At 46.7% G+C, this 15,959-nt stretch overlaps 1 protein-coding gene across 1 annotated transcript; it reads right to left on the reverse strand.

Annotated features, from left to right (window-relative positions):
• Window positions 1–13,533: 13,533 nt before the first annotated feature.
• Window positions 13,534–15,708, reverse strand: LOC103647034 (uncharacterized). Its single transcript, XM_008671606.4, has one exon. The coding sequence runs from the start codon at window positions 15,020–15,022 to the stop codon at window positions 13,781–13,783; it is 1,242 nt and encodes a 413-aa protein (XP_008669828.1). The 5' UTR covers window positions 15,023–15,708; the 3' UTR covers window positions 13,534–13,780.
• Window positions 15,709–15,959: the final 251 nt, after the last annotated feature.

Raw genomic sequence — 15,959 nt, forward strand, 5'->3', positions numbered from 1 at the left:
GCCTTCCGGATTTGCTCTCAACGGCCCCTAGCTGCCTTGGGGCTATAAAAGGAGCCCCTAGGCGCATGGAGGAGACATCCAAGCAACCTTTGAGCATTCTTGATCATCCACACTAAGTCTCTGCGCATTCGTTTGTGTTTCTAAGTGATTCGAGCTCTGTTCTAAGTGAGAACTCTGAGATAGTCTTGTGAGCTCGATTCTTGGCCGTGTGTGTGCGCTTTTGCTGTGGATTTGTGTGTGTTGCTTCCCTCCCTTACTCTGTGTTTCATTTGTGATCATATACTTGTAAGGGCAAGAGACTCCAATTTGTGGAGATTCCTTGCAAACGGGATAGTGAAAGGAAAACAAAACACCGTGGTATTCAAGTGGGTCTTTGGACCGCTTGAGAGGGGTTGATTGCAACCCTCGTCCGTTGGGACGCCACAACGTGGAGTAGGCAAGCGTTGGTCTTGGCCGAACCACGGGATAAAACCACTGTGTCACTCTGTGCTTGATTCTCTTGTGGTACTGTGTTTTGTTGAGACTTCACTCTAGCCACTTGGCCATACTTGTACTAACCCTTAACAAGTTTTTGTTGCTTAAGTTTAAGTTTTTACAGGATCACCTATTCACCCCCCCTCTAGGTGCTCTCACTATCCTTGCCTTCTGTCGGGTGGCGCACCGGATAGTCCGGTGCACCACCGGACAGTCACTGTAGATGGTCTGGTGCCGATCTCTTTCCTATTCTGGCGCAGACGACCGTTGCAGATTCGTGGCAGTTGGCGCACCGGACACTGTCCAGTGCACACCGGACAGTCCGGTGCACCCTGCCGACCGTTGGCGTGGGCCACGTGTCGCCCGCGGATTGCGCGGCCGACCATTGCGCTGGCGGTCGTTGGCTCACCGGATAGTCCAGTGCACCACCGGACAGTCCGGTGAATTATAGTCGTACGCCGCCGATTTTTCCCGAGAGTGGCCTGTTCACCGGAGGCTGGCCTGGCGCACCGGACAGTCCGGTGTGCCAAGCCGAGCTGGACTTTAGCTGTACCAAGCCAAGTCTTTTGCATTTATTTTCTTCTCTTCTTTTCTCTGTTTCTAGCACTTAGACAATATATGTTAGTACTCAAAACAATGTACTAAGTCTAGAAACATACCTTGTTACAATATGATTTGCACTTCTTGCTTGTTTGGCACATAATCAACTCACTTAATATGTGTTGGACACTTAATCACCAAAACATTATAGAAATGGACCAAAGGCACATTTCTCTTTCAGTAACCTTTAAAGTTTATGCACTTTATTGTAAAGCTAGAGCAAACCCACACACCCACCCCTACTCTGTAAGAGAAAATAGGAAATAAAGTTGTGACGCGTTTCATTTTCCATTACTTACCCTAGAGCCTTAAATCTCGGGACGAGATTCTTTTATGGGGGGAAGGATGTAACACCCCTGATATTACGAGAACTAAAACTTCCGCATGACATCATATGCATTGACATTTCATTATGTATGATACACCTAGGATGCATCCACTAGGCTAAAAATTCAACACAAATATGTGATGTGATGCTCTGACTTGGTAAAAGGGATTCTTGACCCTAGGTTAGAGTATCTCTCCTTAAGGATTAGAGACCTATGGACTTGTGAGATGAGCACTAAGGTATGATCTCAACAAGTTGGTAGAAATATTCAAGAAAGGTTAAGCTTAGAGAACTTAAGTGCCACATGTACCCTAGAATACTCAAAACCCTAATTTGGAACACTAAAACCCTAATTAGTGCCCTATTGGGTGATTTCAAATTATTTGCACTTTTAGTCAAAAGTGTATACATCAAAGTGACAGAGTAACAAAAGTTAAGCAACTTTCATGTTTGGGGATTTCCATGTTTTGTGGTAAAAATTGTGGTAAATTTCAAAAGATCCAAGAGCACCCATGTTCTTAGCTCTGAAAACAGTGTTAACAAGCCAACTTTAAGCCTCTATCTATTGATCTATGAGGAGTTTGTCATGAGTCACCATAACAAAGTTGTAGAGCTACTATAGTAGTCTAAGTTTGATTAAGTGACTTAGCCCAAGAATGGTACAAGAATTGGAGTAAAATACCCTAGAAGTCGGGCTGTCACTCGAGCCCTAATCTGAAAACAGACTGTCAGTGATGTTTGCTCGACTTTGGAGCCAAATTATGCTTGATCTAGTGAGTAAATGACCAAGATCTTTGTGAAAAAGTTGAAGCTGGTATATAGGGGAACAACTTTGCTATAGTCGACTTGGTAGTTTGCTGAATGAAAATTGAAGGAAAAGGTCCCTCAAGTTGCTCTGTCAGGGCACTAAATGGAGTTGGCACGGTACAGTAACCGCAAAATATCAAAGATGCAGAGCATCTCGCCGTCGGTGATTGGGCGCGATGATTCGAGCTCGCCATGAATATTCATGCATGGCTCGACGCGGATATTACCAGGTGGGTGAAAATATTGTGACCATGGATGAGTTTGTGCACTGGCCACCATACCCACTTGCTTCACGATCGGCCAGAATGCCATTGTCAGTGTCCGCCGCTCATCGCGATGATGCCACGTGCTTGAGGGCGTTACCACATCGCAATAGGTCGCAGTGGACAGCCCATTTACTGCCTGAGCCTTTACCCCATTGAGCGCCATGGTACACGAGCTCCGGTGACTCATCTCTTCACCAACGCGAGCTCATCTTCACCCAAATTCGTCGCACTCGTGGTTTCTCTTTATAAATTGAGTGTTTCCCTTGCTTCGCCTCTCCGTTACGAACCTAGTCCACCCTCAGCCAACCCTTCTTGTTCACCAGAGCGCAAGGTCACCGGATTTCCCCAAACCTGGTCAACGTCGCCATCGTGAGGCATTGCACCATGGACAGCTATTCTTAGGTTAGTTCATGCCTCTCGGATTCATGTTTTAGCATTCCTTACTTCTAGTGAAGCTCCTGGTCTCGGCCAATTAAATGCTACTGCGCCATAGCTTAGGGAACACACGTTGTTGCCCGGGAACACTGTCGTGGACATGGCTCATGTCGACCGGTCGTTCAAGGTTGCTCCTGACCAAGATTCCGCAAGCACCATAGTCCTAGTAGGTCACTGATTTGTTCCGAGTCCTTGGATTGCATGTGACCGACTCGGATAAACCAAAACGGGCTCGCCGGAGCATTTGTTCCGCGGTTGTCGCGGACAGACAGGGATTAGTGGCGGATTGGTCAAATTAAAGCCATAGATGTGTTTGGGTAACGTCGGATATGGAGCCCGAGTACTCTACACCACCAGAACAGGTCGCCGTCGGCGAGTACACGTGATTCCGGTCATGTGTTCGACCGAAGCGCCGTCGGGGACCTAGAGCCATGAAGAAATAGAAATAAGACTTTTGTGTAATTGTCAGTTAGACATATGAATAGTGATCAAGGATTCTTTACTAGCTATTCAAATGCCTAGGGGCCTCGGTGCAAATCCGCTAGCGCGGGCGCGGGCGTGCTCGAATTCTGCACGAGTTTTGGCCTGTCGTGCTGAATTGAGCCCGTTACTATTCATGTTTTATTATTTTCTTTTTACAGTCAGCTTGGGAGATCTGTAGAAAATACTAGAAAAATGGTAAAATTATGAGACAAATTTTGTTAGATTTCTAAAATTAAGTAGTATTTAATAAAAATAATTCCAAGATTTTTAGTTCAAACCTAGAATTATGTAGCATTTAAAGCTTTTTGAATAAAGTATTTTAGAATTTTAGAAATAGTTTAGTAATTCCAAAAAACATAAAACTTTTTGGATAGGCTTAATATGATGGTCAGAGACCATGAGTGAAGTTTGAAATGGTTTGGCCATTTTTTGACTAGAAAACCCAATAACCAACTTCGTAGGATTAATTATCTAATACTAATCCCAAAGGAACACCTAACTAGGAAATCTTAGTGATTGATTCGTACCATGAAGGAAAGTTGTATTCAAGACACAACTTACTATATTTCTATTGTATGATTGCATATTCATGACATAGCATAAGCATTCATGTACATGTATTTTCATGTATAGAACACGAGAAAGAATCTGTAGTAGAGGAAGAAGTTGTCCTACGGACTAAGAATCCTCCAGTGGAGAACAACTTTTATTTCGACATCTGCGGTGTAGAAACAGAGGCTCCTGCAACACAAGGCAAGCCCCGGTGCATTATCTCTGTTCCTTATTGTTTTAAAATCTTTATCACCTTATATGATGCATTAGGTGATAAGAATTAGGTGTTAAACAGTTGGTGCATTCCCTTCCTTGGAAAATTGGTTACCATTCCTTGTTTACCTGTTTTATTTAAACAATTTTTCTAATGCTTAGTCTTGCTATAGAAAACAAAAGGTTTTGTTTTGAAAAAGGTGATGCTTCACACGGGATGGGGATTTTTCAAAGAAAAGACTGATGATTGTGGATCCATCACGGCCGTGATGGGTTCAACATCTGAAAAGAAGTACCTCTGCCAGGTACCAAACTTTGGGGTTTTAAGTAATAAAGACGAGATCGGGCGGGGAGTCTCGGTGTAGTGTCTCTGTCTGAGTCGATTAAGGACCAAGCCGATGTAGGCTTGATGATCAAGGACCCTTTAACTGGCCACATGCCTCGTCATGGGTATGCTTTGCCTCGGTCGGACCAATACTAGAAAGGCTACCAAGCAATGGGAGTGGAGAGATGGCGAGAGTAGCGTGTACCCTAGCTAGGTATTAATCGATTCGGATCATCGTTACTTCTCGGACATGAAGATTTGGTCACTGTCCTACACGTAGCAATAAGTGAACTAAAGGGTTGATAAAAGACGGCTAGTATAGGCCAAGTGCTTGATCTAAGAATAGAAAGGAATCTAGACATAGGTAATTACTTAACCTGATAAGTAAAATGAATTCTTATGGATCCACTCATAGTAAGCTTTTCTGTAAAAAGAGTCTTTGAATCTTGATAAGCTTTACCTTAATTCCCAAAAGTCATCATATCCTTGAAGTCTTTTTCCTTGGACGGGTAAGACTTGAGAAAGTATACTCCGTACTCAGGATTTTCAAACCCATGTTGTTGTAGGTGATGAAACTGTTGAGTTCTACTATTTCTGTTCCAAGGTGGTTCCAGAGCAGGAGGAAGAAAACTAAGACCCACCTGGGGAAGGTGTTTTCCTTCCTATGATGTAATAATAAGATTAAGCACTCAGTACCTGTTATTTAATAATCAACTCTTCCTATAATATACTTATGAATGTAAATTATGTTATTGTAATCCTTTCCGCTTATTCCGATGGTGTGTAATGTCTGTGTTATGGGATAAGCTCTCTTGGGCGATGTGATGGAGATACAAATAACCGGACCTGTCGAGCCATTGTGCGCACCTGCATGACTGTCTGAGGTCCTCAGGACAAGGACATCTGTAGGTGGGCCTAATACCTTGGGAGGTTCCGCCACAGAAACAGTGGATGAACTTAATTTAAACAGATAGAAAATATTATAATGAACATTTTGCAATTTGAACCATCCCATTTGGAGTTCATATGACAAACTTATGAAATTTACAAGTTTTGGGATTCAAAACCCTAATTTAGACCTATTTCTGTGATTAAAATAAAGTGCATGGGTCTCTCTGCAAGAAACCAGGGGCTCAGGCACAAGAAACTAGGACGACGGGTTGATTTCTAAGAAACCGGGGGTCTTTTCAACAAAACGGCCAAGCAAAGGGGTATCGGGCGTTCTCAGACGTCCGATCTCAGATCAACGGCTGAGAACAGACCCCGCGGGCGAGGGTGCGAGCACGCACTGACATGCGGGCCAAGGCAGTCAGTGGCTCGGGTGACGGTGGGCTGACTAGTCGGGCCCAGCGCTAGGGGCGCAGGCGATCGACGAGTGGCACACAAGGCAGGGGGCACCCACGCGAACCGGTATCCAGTGATATGGTCCTTCTCCTTCTAGTGACCTTGTTCATTAACTCTTTTGGGTTACTTCTAGGTTCTGGCTTTGACACTACTCCTCCTTCTAGTGACCTTGTTCATTTCTTGAGCTTGATGTTAAGCCTTATGACTTACACCACATAACCATAGTGAAGGAAACAGGTGACGCCTAAGTGGGGGTGAATTAGGACTTCTAAAACTTTCACTAATCTAGGCCACAAATAAATCCCTAGAGCAAAACCTATACAAATAATCAAACTATAATGTGCAAACTAGGTTTTGTCTAAGTGATGCTATCTCTACCGCAATGTCTAAGTTTCAATTCTAAATAATATATGTATAAAGACAAGATTGAAACTCAAATGCTTAATATAAATGCGGAAGCTAAAGAGCAAGGTAGACATACAAACTCTCGTGGATGATGCCGATATTTTTACCGAGGTATCCGAAACCACGCAAGGTCCCGATTAATCCTCGTTGGTGTCTCTACGCAAAAGGAAGCCCACGCGAGGGCCAAGCACCACGGTCGAGTAACTCCATAGAGAGCTGTGGGCCTTCTCCACACGCAATGGTGCTCTGCTTCCAGCTCCTCTTCGACGCTCCCTGCCATCTCCACTATCAAGCTTCCGGCCGAAAACACCACAGACCTCATTCCCTCCGGTACAAGGTCGCGGTCGTGACACAAATGCGGTTGTCATGGAATCGCAAGACTCTCACCCCACTCGGTACAATTACAACGGCTCGCGCAAGAGCCGAGTGGTTGTGTGGTTTTTCTAACTCACTCAACTAACTAGGATTCACCTAGAGCAAGCGCTAATGCGGTCTAACTAACCTAAGCACTTCGCAAAGCACCTACGCTAATCACCGAGTGATTCTATTAAGCACTTGGGTGTATGAGCACTTGGAAATATCTACTATATGCCTTGGTATGTTGCTTGGGCTCCCACACCTTGAAATGGCTGGTTAGGGGTGTATTTATAGCTCCAAACAAAAAACTAGCCGTTGGAGAAAAGATGATGCTCTCTGCGGCACACCAGACAGTCTGGTGGGCCTAGCCGTTGGACTGACACTGCAGGTGACCGTTGGCGCTGCAGGCTTTCACACTGAACAGTCCAGACATCGCACCGGACAGTCCGGTGCCTTCTCTCCACCAGTGCCACCTAGAATTAGCCATTGGGCTACAGTTCCCTGGTGCACCGGACAGTCCGACGTGTGGCACCGGACAGTCCGGTGCCCTTGCCCGGACAGTCCGCCTAGCAACACTTGTCTTCGTTTCTTGGACTTCACTTGATCTTCATAATGTCTTCTTTTGAGGTGTTGCTTTCCTCAATGCCTTAGTCCAAGTTACTTTAGCATCTTGTGAACTACAAACACAAACACTGGCAAACACATTAGTCCACAGGTTATGTTGATCATCAAACACCAAAATCTATTGAGCCAAATGGCCTAGGGTCCATTTTTCTTACACATAGATCAAAGTAAAATTAACTCTTATGGGTTACTTCTAGGTTATGGCTTTGACAGTACTCCTCTTTCTAGTGACCTTGTTCATTTCTTGAGCTTGATCTTAAGCCTTATGACTTACACCATATAACCATAGATGTTACCTCATTGGTTGTAAGTCACGTCCTAAGATAGTGATCCTCGATGCACCATAGCTCTTCTCAACTCGATCAACCTTGACTTTACAAGTCTTCTTCTTCATCTCTGGCTTTGGGTTCCTCGACTTCCTTGACCTTCTCCCATGCACTCGGTACCTCAAAGCTCTTCTTGCTTCCATCCTTGGCTTGATCAGTTGTCTCCATGATATGCACACCTAGTCTCACTTAAGCAATGCTCTCATTCACTTGTGATGTCCACAACCATGATCAACACAACCTTGGAACCATCACACTTGAACACTTGTGTTGAACTCTACAAGTTTTGTACTACACACCTGTTCAACACTTAGCACACCTGTTAGTCCTTTAATTGGGTTGTCATCCAAACCACCAAAACCCACAAGAGAGCTTTCAACTGGACCACGTGCACAGAGGCCTGAGACTTGGTCCTTCGGCGGCCTATGTCACCGGACCGTTAGATGGAGCACCAGACCGCCAGTAAGTCCGAAGTCGATGGTTTCGAGAATTATTTTTATAATTCACTAGACCATGAACAGTGCTCGGTCTGGTGTGCACTGGACCGTTCTCCAATGGCTCTCTCCAATGGCGCACGGGTAGCGCAACAACTAGTTGACATGGCCCATGGCCTAGTGGCGCACCGGATCAGTCCAGTGCCACTTAGCTAAGGAAGGTTCCAATCAAAATCCTGGGCACGAGGCTACAAGACCTAGTCTGATGCGCCCGTAGACAGGAAGGTTTGTAACTTCCTAAGGAAGGAGGCAACGGTTCTTAGGCCACTTGGGGCTATAAATATAGCCCCTAGGCGCCTCCATTCTGCACTCAAGTACTAGAAGAGCTACACAACACTCTGACACACTGCACCAACACATACTAGATGTTTTAGTGAGATCTGAGCGCCCGTTACGAGCTATTATTGTTGATTTGTGTTCTTGGGCTCTTGTCTTTGTGAATCTTGCATGTATTGGTGCTTGTTGCTCTTGTGTGTGTACTTTCTCTCCCTCCCTTACTCTAAGTTGACACTATGATCTTTTGTAAGGCTGCAAGAAACTCCAAGTTATGGAGATTCCTTGCAAACGGGAATACTTGTGATATAAGGAAGAACCGTGGCAATCAAGTTTAATCTCGGTGATCACTTGAGAAGGGTTGATTGCAACCCTTGTCCAAAGGAGGACACCACAACATGGATGTAGGCTTTGCTGAACCACGAGATAAAAATTGTGTGTCTCTCTTGTCTCTTTACTTTATTGCGATTTTCCTTATTCCCACTTTCTTAACTTCACTTGTGATATTGCTCTTAGTATAGTTCACATCGATCTTGAAAGAGCAATCAAGTGAAGAGGACTTTTCTATATTTTCTTCTTTTAAACTTGATTTTAGTTTACACTAACTTTATTTTTAGACCGAGTTTGTGTTGTTTTAAGTCATTTTTGTAGGATCGTCTATTCACCCCCCCTCTAGGTGCTCTCACCATTCCTAGCATCAACATCATATGGTAGAAAATTGGGAACGGTAGATTTTTCAAACGCACGCGCTAGTCCTCTATAATCCTCTTGCATACCCCCTAATACTTGTTGCATTTGTTCCCTTTGTTCATCTACGTAAGGTCTAAGAGATTAGACGTCGTTTGTGTTACTTACATTGGGGCGGTTGCAGTAGGTCGGAGCGATGTCAGGTAAGTCAGATGACTTTCTGATGCATGTCCACCTTGAAATTAGCCAGGTACTTCACCTCGGCGTCCTTAATCAGTTGCTTCTTGTGTTCCTCGAATTCCTGCTGATCTTCACCCGACAGGCTTTCTATAGTCGGCTCGATGATATTGCTCAGGGAGATGTCGGAGTGATCCTTTAAACCGACCATACGGAGTCGATCTATGGCAGGTCACACCTAATTAATTCCCCGGCGAAGTCGCCAAAAAAGTGTGTTGGCTCCAATTCGGGGCCAAACACTTAGGGTTGTAGTGCCTGATGGTGCTCTCTGCGGCGGCGCGGACGGTCCGCGACCCTACTACAGGAGCGGGTCTCCTCTGCTAGCTGGCCGGACGGTCCGCGCCCTGGGGCTGGAGTGCTGCACAGTCCGCGCTCATGTAGAGAATTGGAGAACCTTAGATCTCGCCTCCTGGGAGGGATCCATCAGAGAGGAGAGTTCCAGGGATGCATCAGGATCGGCAGGCCACCCGATACGTCCCTAGACGATGTAGAGTCGAATAGGAATGAAGATTTCAGGTTGGGGGTACTAAGCTAGATCTAAGTTACGCCTACTCCTATGTCCTGTTCTAGATGTTCTCCAACAAACTCCACGTATTTAGTTACATAAACACGTACGGAAAAGAAATATATCTAGTTTGATATGATCTAATCATTATGACCGTCCGAGCTAGCCCATAGCCGGACACTATGGTCATCTATTTGTATATTATCTAGGTTAATCGTAATAGATAGTCGTGCCTAGCGGCTACGTTTTCTGGAGAGCACAGAGGAGCACGAAGAAGAGCATCAGGCCAACACAGTGCGTTCCATGGAGAAGCTTCCAAAGGACCAAACGCTACAGGTCGCGGTAGCCGCGTGCCGCCACGGCATCAACTTTCCTCGTAGCGTGGTTGCGTACAGACACCGATGAAAAGTCGTGTTGATGACGATGAAAATGGCGAGTTGACTACGGAGATGTCCATGCATCATGCCCAGGCAAAAAAAAAAACGAAAGTCAGAAACCGGCCCTGCCTCTTGTGAACAAGCTCATGTGTGGCAGGTGAACCTCTCAGCTGAGCAGCAGGGCGGACCTTCGTTATACGGCCCCACTCAATTTTTAAGTTTCAGTAGATCTTTTATCTTATTTACTAGCAGAAAAAAAACAAGAGGACAGGTTAGTGAGGTTACAGGGGGCACATGACAGAGCTGATGATGCATCACGCGTATAATGACGATGGAACCTCACCGTGCTGCATTTTTCCAGATGTGGTCATGAGTAAAACATTTTCCTCGACTATTATTTCATCTGTTTTGCGAAAAGGCTTCTACCATAATGATTAATACTTCCGAGTAACATATTCAAGTCTTGAATCCGATCTCTCTGGAAACGAATTTCTTGTTTAGTTAAAAAAAATCTCCTCGAGTAGAACGGTTACAGAGAAGACGGTAGCACAAAAGGCGGTAACAGCCCGTTCGTAACAGGGGCCAGCAGTGGCAGAGACAGGGAGGGGCCAGGGGCCGTGGCCCTGCCAACGAAAATTAAAAAAAACATATATGGATTAATGAGCCTAATTAAACTTAACCCGCCAAAGCATAAACAAAGCCACGTACAAACGAAAACCAACGAGTAGATTGCGACCTGCCGTTGTCGACTTTGCTAGTGCCGGACGCCCGCATCGCGCCTCGTCCTCGATCGTCACTCTACGCTCACGCAGGGGTGGCTTAGTGGATGATCTATATGGATCATGGCATATCCTAAGATTATATAAGGTTAGTTAATATAGTAGGTTAGTTAATATAGTGGTGTAAGCAGCCGGGTCCGTCACTGCGCTCACGCCGTCACGCGGTTGGCTCCGCCGCTGCCGCAACCTTTCTGGCGATCTCCTGTAGCCCTACCGTAGCTTGGTGCAACGGCGCAGGAACATCATAGGCTCAGGAAAAAACCTCGTGTCTCCCTACGTATCTCCATGCGTGTGTTTGCATAAGACTGTAGATAATGTTGGCACCTTGATGATGAAGTCTTATTTGTTCTTGCCCAGACGCAGGATCTAGGAGCTATTTCTGAGCCTAGGAGTTAGCGATGAAAAAATTAAATTTGTAGGATAATCATAAAATTTAAAAAGTCTACAATTAATTATTGGTACTAGAAGAATTATACTGCCCCTGAAGTTTACATTGAGAAGGAGCTTGCCATGAAGTACTACCGATGAATTATTATATGACTTTTATGGTATAAAGACCCGTAAGTACGACTAAAATAAAAAAATATTAGTTCATCATAAAATTTTAAATTATAACTCTCTTAATAGTGGGTGTATATATAAATTATAACTAGCAAATATTACAGGCTATATATTAGATAAACATATACGACTATATAATCCAACAAATTAAACTTTGCAAAACCCACTAACTTAATCAGCTCCACACACATAATCTCCACTGAATGCACTGTGGTTTAGATCGATGGATAACCTACTTTCTCCTACTCAAATTCAACAGACAATATTATTTTGATCATGTCTCATTTCTCATCTCTCCCAACCCCTCACTTACGGCGTCGCCGCTGCCGTCAACCCCTTCCCTCACACCGCCGCCGCCACAGTCGACCCCTCTCCGCCTCGAGCTATATGCTAGTAGATAATGATACAAGGCCCTGACCTCTCCTAATGTTTACACAAACATAAATACATACTAATTACTACTCATTTTTTAGTTAAGTACATAAAAATGATTGATTCAATAAATATTGGTTATTTTTTGTGTGTGAGTTTAATAAAAACATGTAATCTATTACGTTAAATTTAAATTGAAATCAGACACTCATATACTACACTAGTACAATGCTCGTACGTGTGATGGCACGCAAGAACAAATATTACACTTTATCTTAGACAAAAGGCTTACAAAGGTATGAGTTGAAAAGGAGTATGACCTCTTTTTTTATAACTCGTTCGGTCACTTGTCCTCCTTCAGCTAGCGAGGTGGTACTATGTGAGAGCGTTGTGTGCGACTTTTTATCGTGTTGGGTTTGGATGGTTTATCACATCTCATATGTGGGGTAACGGTACACTAATAAAGATTTGGGTGGTTTTCACAGTGAAGGTCCAGTGGTAGGGGTGGAATAAACGTACGCGCTACGTTAAAACTGATGCTTTATAGTAATAGAGATATAATCTATTAAATATTGTTTATGGTCCCTCTCTATAAAAAATCCTGGCTACGCTTATATTAATTATTTACCAATATTTAAGAGTGGATGTCAATTTATTTGTCATGTCAGTGACACATGATTAAAGGGCACATTGTTAAATGCCGAATGCAGGTACAAAGCCCATTAACCATCGACAACATCAGCAATTAGAGTATGTTCGTTCTTGTGTTTCGGTTGCTGTGAGAGGTAGAATCTTATAAAAAGGGATAAGAGATGAGCATTAGGAATAAGTACAGCTACCAAAGTCTACAGGCACCATCTTTAAAAAGCCCATTAGTTTAACAGGAAGGGATTTGTCCGGCAACAGTGTAGCAGGAAGGGATTAGTTCAACCTGATCAAATGCTGGTCAGGTAGCGACACTAGCTAGCCTAGTTGCTGGCACTAGGTGGTGGGAGCAGAAAGAGCACATCCAACTGCCGCACTCAAGGGGCAACACCGCAACAGCCTGAAATTTTTTTTGGATGAAACGCAAATGCTGCCATTATTTCAACAGGTACGGAAAAAAATGGCGCTTGTTTATGGCCTTGACCACGGCCACTTCGTTATTAGCGCCTACTTCTAAAAGAAAACGTTGCAGCTCCTATTATTCTGCATCCAGTTGATCAGGACCTTTTCAATACCTTCAAAATATTCTGCATGCATGCTCAGTTTATTTAATTAGTAGTAATTACATCCAGTTGGCTGGTCCTATTCTTCGTATATCCACTTTGCAACTCAAAAATAATAATATACTGATCTATCACACAATTCATAATGCAGATATAAGCAATCCACAATAGACCACTCAGAGACATATTGCCCGGTTGAGACACGCAACCAAATCATGCGTTACATCACATTAGCCCATTTAGAGTACTGACAAAAAAAAGTGGCTTCTCACAAACTTATCACCAAGGCCTTCTTGTTGTTATTCTGTAACAAATTGATCACCGCATTTTTTTTGCCACAATTACTGCCCCATTTCTTTGCACAATGATGCCGATAGAATGAACGTGCACAGTTAAACCAAGAAACGTGCACAGTGAACCTAGAACACATTTTCTTTTCACACATTTTTTTCCTGCTTGTTAGCGTTGTCAATGGAAGTCACATTCCCAAAGTGGCACGAGTTGCTCGAGAATTAGCTGCGCACAGACGTGACACTATCAAAAAACACAAGGATATACAGCAAATGCAGCATCAAAACATGGGAATAAGGAATCATCTTTACCCAAAGATGACACCTTCCCTTTCCTCTTTGTGTAATCCTTTACAGAAGGACACACATTTTATACTTTCCACTAGCTGATCACAATTCACAAGAGCACCGCCACACTGTGAGATCGAAGGCAAGACGATGATGATCTTGAATAGAGCTCAATCTGCATTGGCCATCGGTGGATCGAGGCCCGCCATTCGGCTGCGCACGATGCGGTGGAAGAGCTCCCGCACCTGTCTCTCCAGCGGGTCCAGCCCGTCCTTGATGGCGGAGCACGCCGCGGCGAGTTCCGCTGCAGCCTCACGCAGCTCGGCCTCCCGCTCGCCGGTAAGCGGGACCGGCGCGGCGTCGATGGCCTCCGCGAGCCGCTGCGCGCACTTGTCCAGCGCGTGGATTTCCCTGAGCAGGCCGCACGAGCTGCGGCGGTCCTTGCGCCTCCCCTCCTCGGCGAGGCGTTCCTGGAGCGCGAGGAGCGGCGGCGCCCAGGGGAACGCGGCGCGCGGCGGCGCGGCCGGGAGGTGGTGCGCCTGCAGCGCGGCGGCGCGGTCCGGGCACGGCACGGCGGCAACGAGCGCCCAGGCGGCGAGGTGGAGCAGGCAGCCCATGGCGTAGGCCGGCGCGGCGAAGCCGCAGGAGGCCTCGGTGGCGCGCGGCGCGGCCAGGCCGGCTCCGATGGCCTGCAGCTGGCGCGCCGCCGACCAGGTGCGGGACACGCTCCACGACAGCGAGCGTAAGTGCGCGGAGGGCGAGGCGCGGGACGGCGACGCCCGCGCGCGGCCGAAGGAGCGGTTGCGGTGGGACGCGAGGAACGAGGCGAGCCCGCCGCCGGCGCCCGCGGAGGCGGCGGCGGCATCGTCGGCGAGGAGCAGGGAAAGGTCCGAGAGCGCCTTCCGCGCGCGCCAGAGCTGGCCCTCGTGCACCTGCCCCTCGGCGGGCGCCAGCAGTGCGGAGGCCGCCAGCCCCGCGAGGCGCTCCCAGCGGCGGGCCTGGTCCACGCCGTCGCGCGCCGCGTTGCAGACGTCGAGCGCCCTGACGGCGCGCTCGCCGACCTCCGCCACCAGCTTCTCCGCGTCCGCGGGGGCCGTGACCCCGCCGCCGCGGCGCCGCGCCTCGGCCACCGCCGCCCGGAACTCCTCCTGGCACAGCAGGAACGCCTCCAGCAGGCGCCGGACCCACGCGACGGACATGAACTCCTCCCCGCCGGGCGCGCTCAGGCCCGCAAGGCGCACAGCGACATGGGCGTGGAAGTCCCCGAGCTCCGGGCCGGCGCCGCGCGGCGGCGGCATCGCGGCCGCCGGGGCGTCGCGGCGGAGGGAGAGGAGCGTGCGGCCGAACGAGGGGAACGGGGACGAGTGGGCGTGCGTCGACGGGGAGGAGCCCTGGAGGTCCGTGGCCGGCATGGTGTCGGTCTCGGCGTCGGCGGACGAATCGAAGCGCGGATCTTGGACAGGGAATGGCCGACAGCGTTGTGGTGGGGTCGGTGGGGCTTTGGCTCAGTGGGTCCGTGGGCGCATGGCGGCCCAGCTCAGCTCAACTCGAGCAGGCGTTTTTCCGGTGAGATTGCGTGGGGGGATGGCGGTGGTGGATGAGTGAATGGTGATGGGGAATGGGGAGGGTGGCGTGGTGAAGCTATGTATATATGTGTGGGGATGGCGCGATTACGACCGGCATTACTTTTTTTATTGGTTTTGGAAGGTTTGGGAAGAAAGGGTCCGAAGCTCTCCCCCTCCTCGTTTGGGCTAATCATGGCGGTTGGAGTAGTTTAGCAGCGCTGTGTTTTCTTATCTTTGGGCGCAAATATCCCTCTGGTATCGTGCGGTGGACAGACCAACGCAAATCCCGCGATCTGTAGGGACCGGATCCGCAAAAAGGTTTAAAGGTACGTGCAGTGCAGGCGTAGCTCGTGCTCGTGCGTGCGACGGTACACGGGAGGCGGCGGCCATTATTCTACCCGTTTGGTTCTACCAGCAGATCGTGTATGAAACACGATTGTACACAGTTTATTTGGTGGAAGATATGAGACAAGGCCGAAGGAGATAGCCACTTCTTGTAAATTGTGCTAGTGTTGCATTAGCCAAAAAAAACTACTACAGTACCCTTATGTTATGTCAGCACACACTCATATTTGATATTCATAAAAACTAAATTTAATATCAAAGTGAACACATGTTCCAGATATCAGATATTAAACTGATAAGAATAAATATTAAATTTTACTTTAACCAAAAGGTATAAACTGATAAGAACAAATATACCATCGTATTTGATAGCGATAAAAGAATAGATTTAATATCAAAGTGAATATATGGTTCATATATAAAATATTAAATTGGATAA

This window comes from Zea mays, chromosome 2 (genome assembly GCF_902167145.1).
Source record: "Zea mays cultivar B73 chromosome 2, Zm-B73-REFERENCE-NAM-5.0, whole genome shotgun sequence".
NCBI classification, from domain to species: Eukaryota; Viridiplantae; Streptophyta; class Magnoliopsida; order Poales; family Poaceae; genus Zea; species Zea mays.

Bases quoted from the DNA above. Each gene is read 5' to 3' on its own strand.
- LOC103647034 (XM_008671606.4), bottom strand. From the start codon at position 15,022: ATGCCGGCCACGGACCTCCAGGGCTCCTCCCCGTCGACGCACGCCCAC.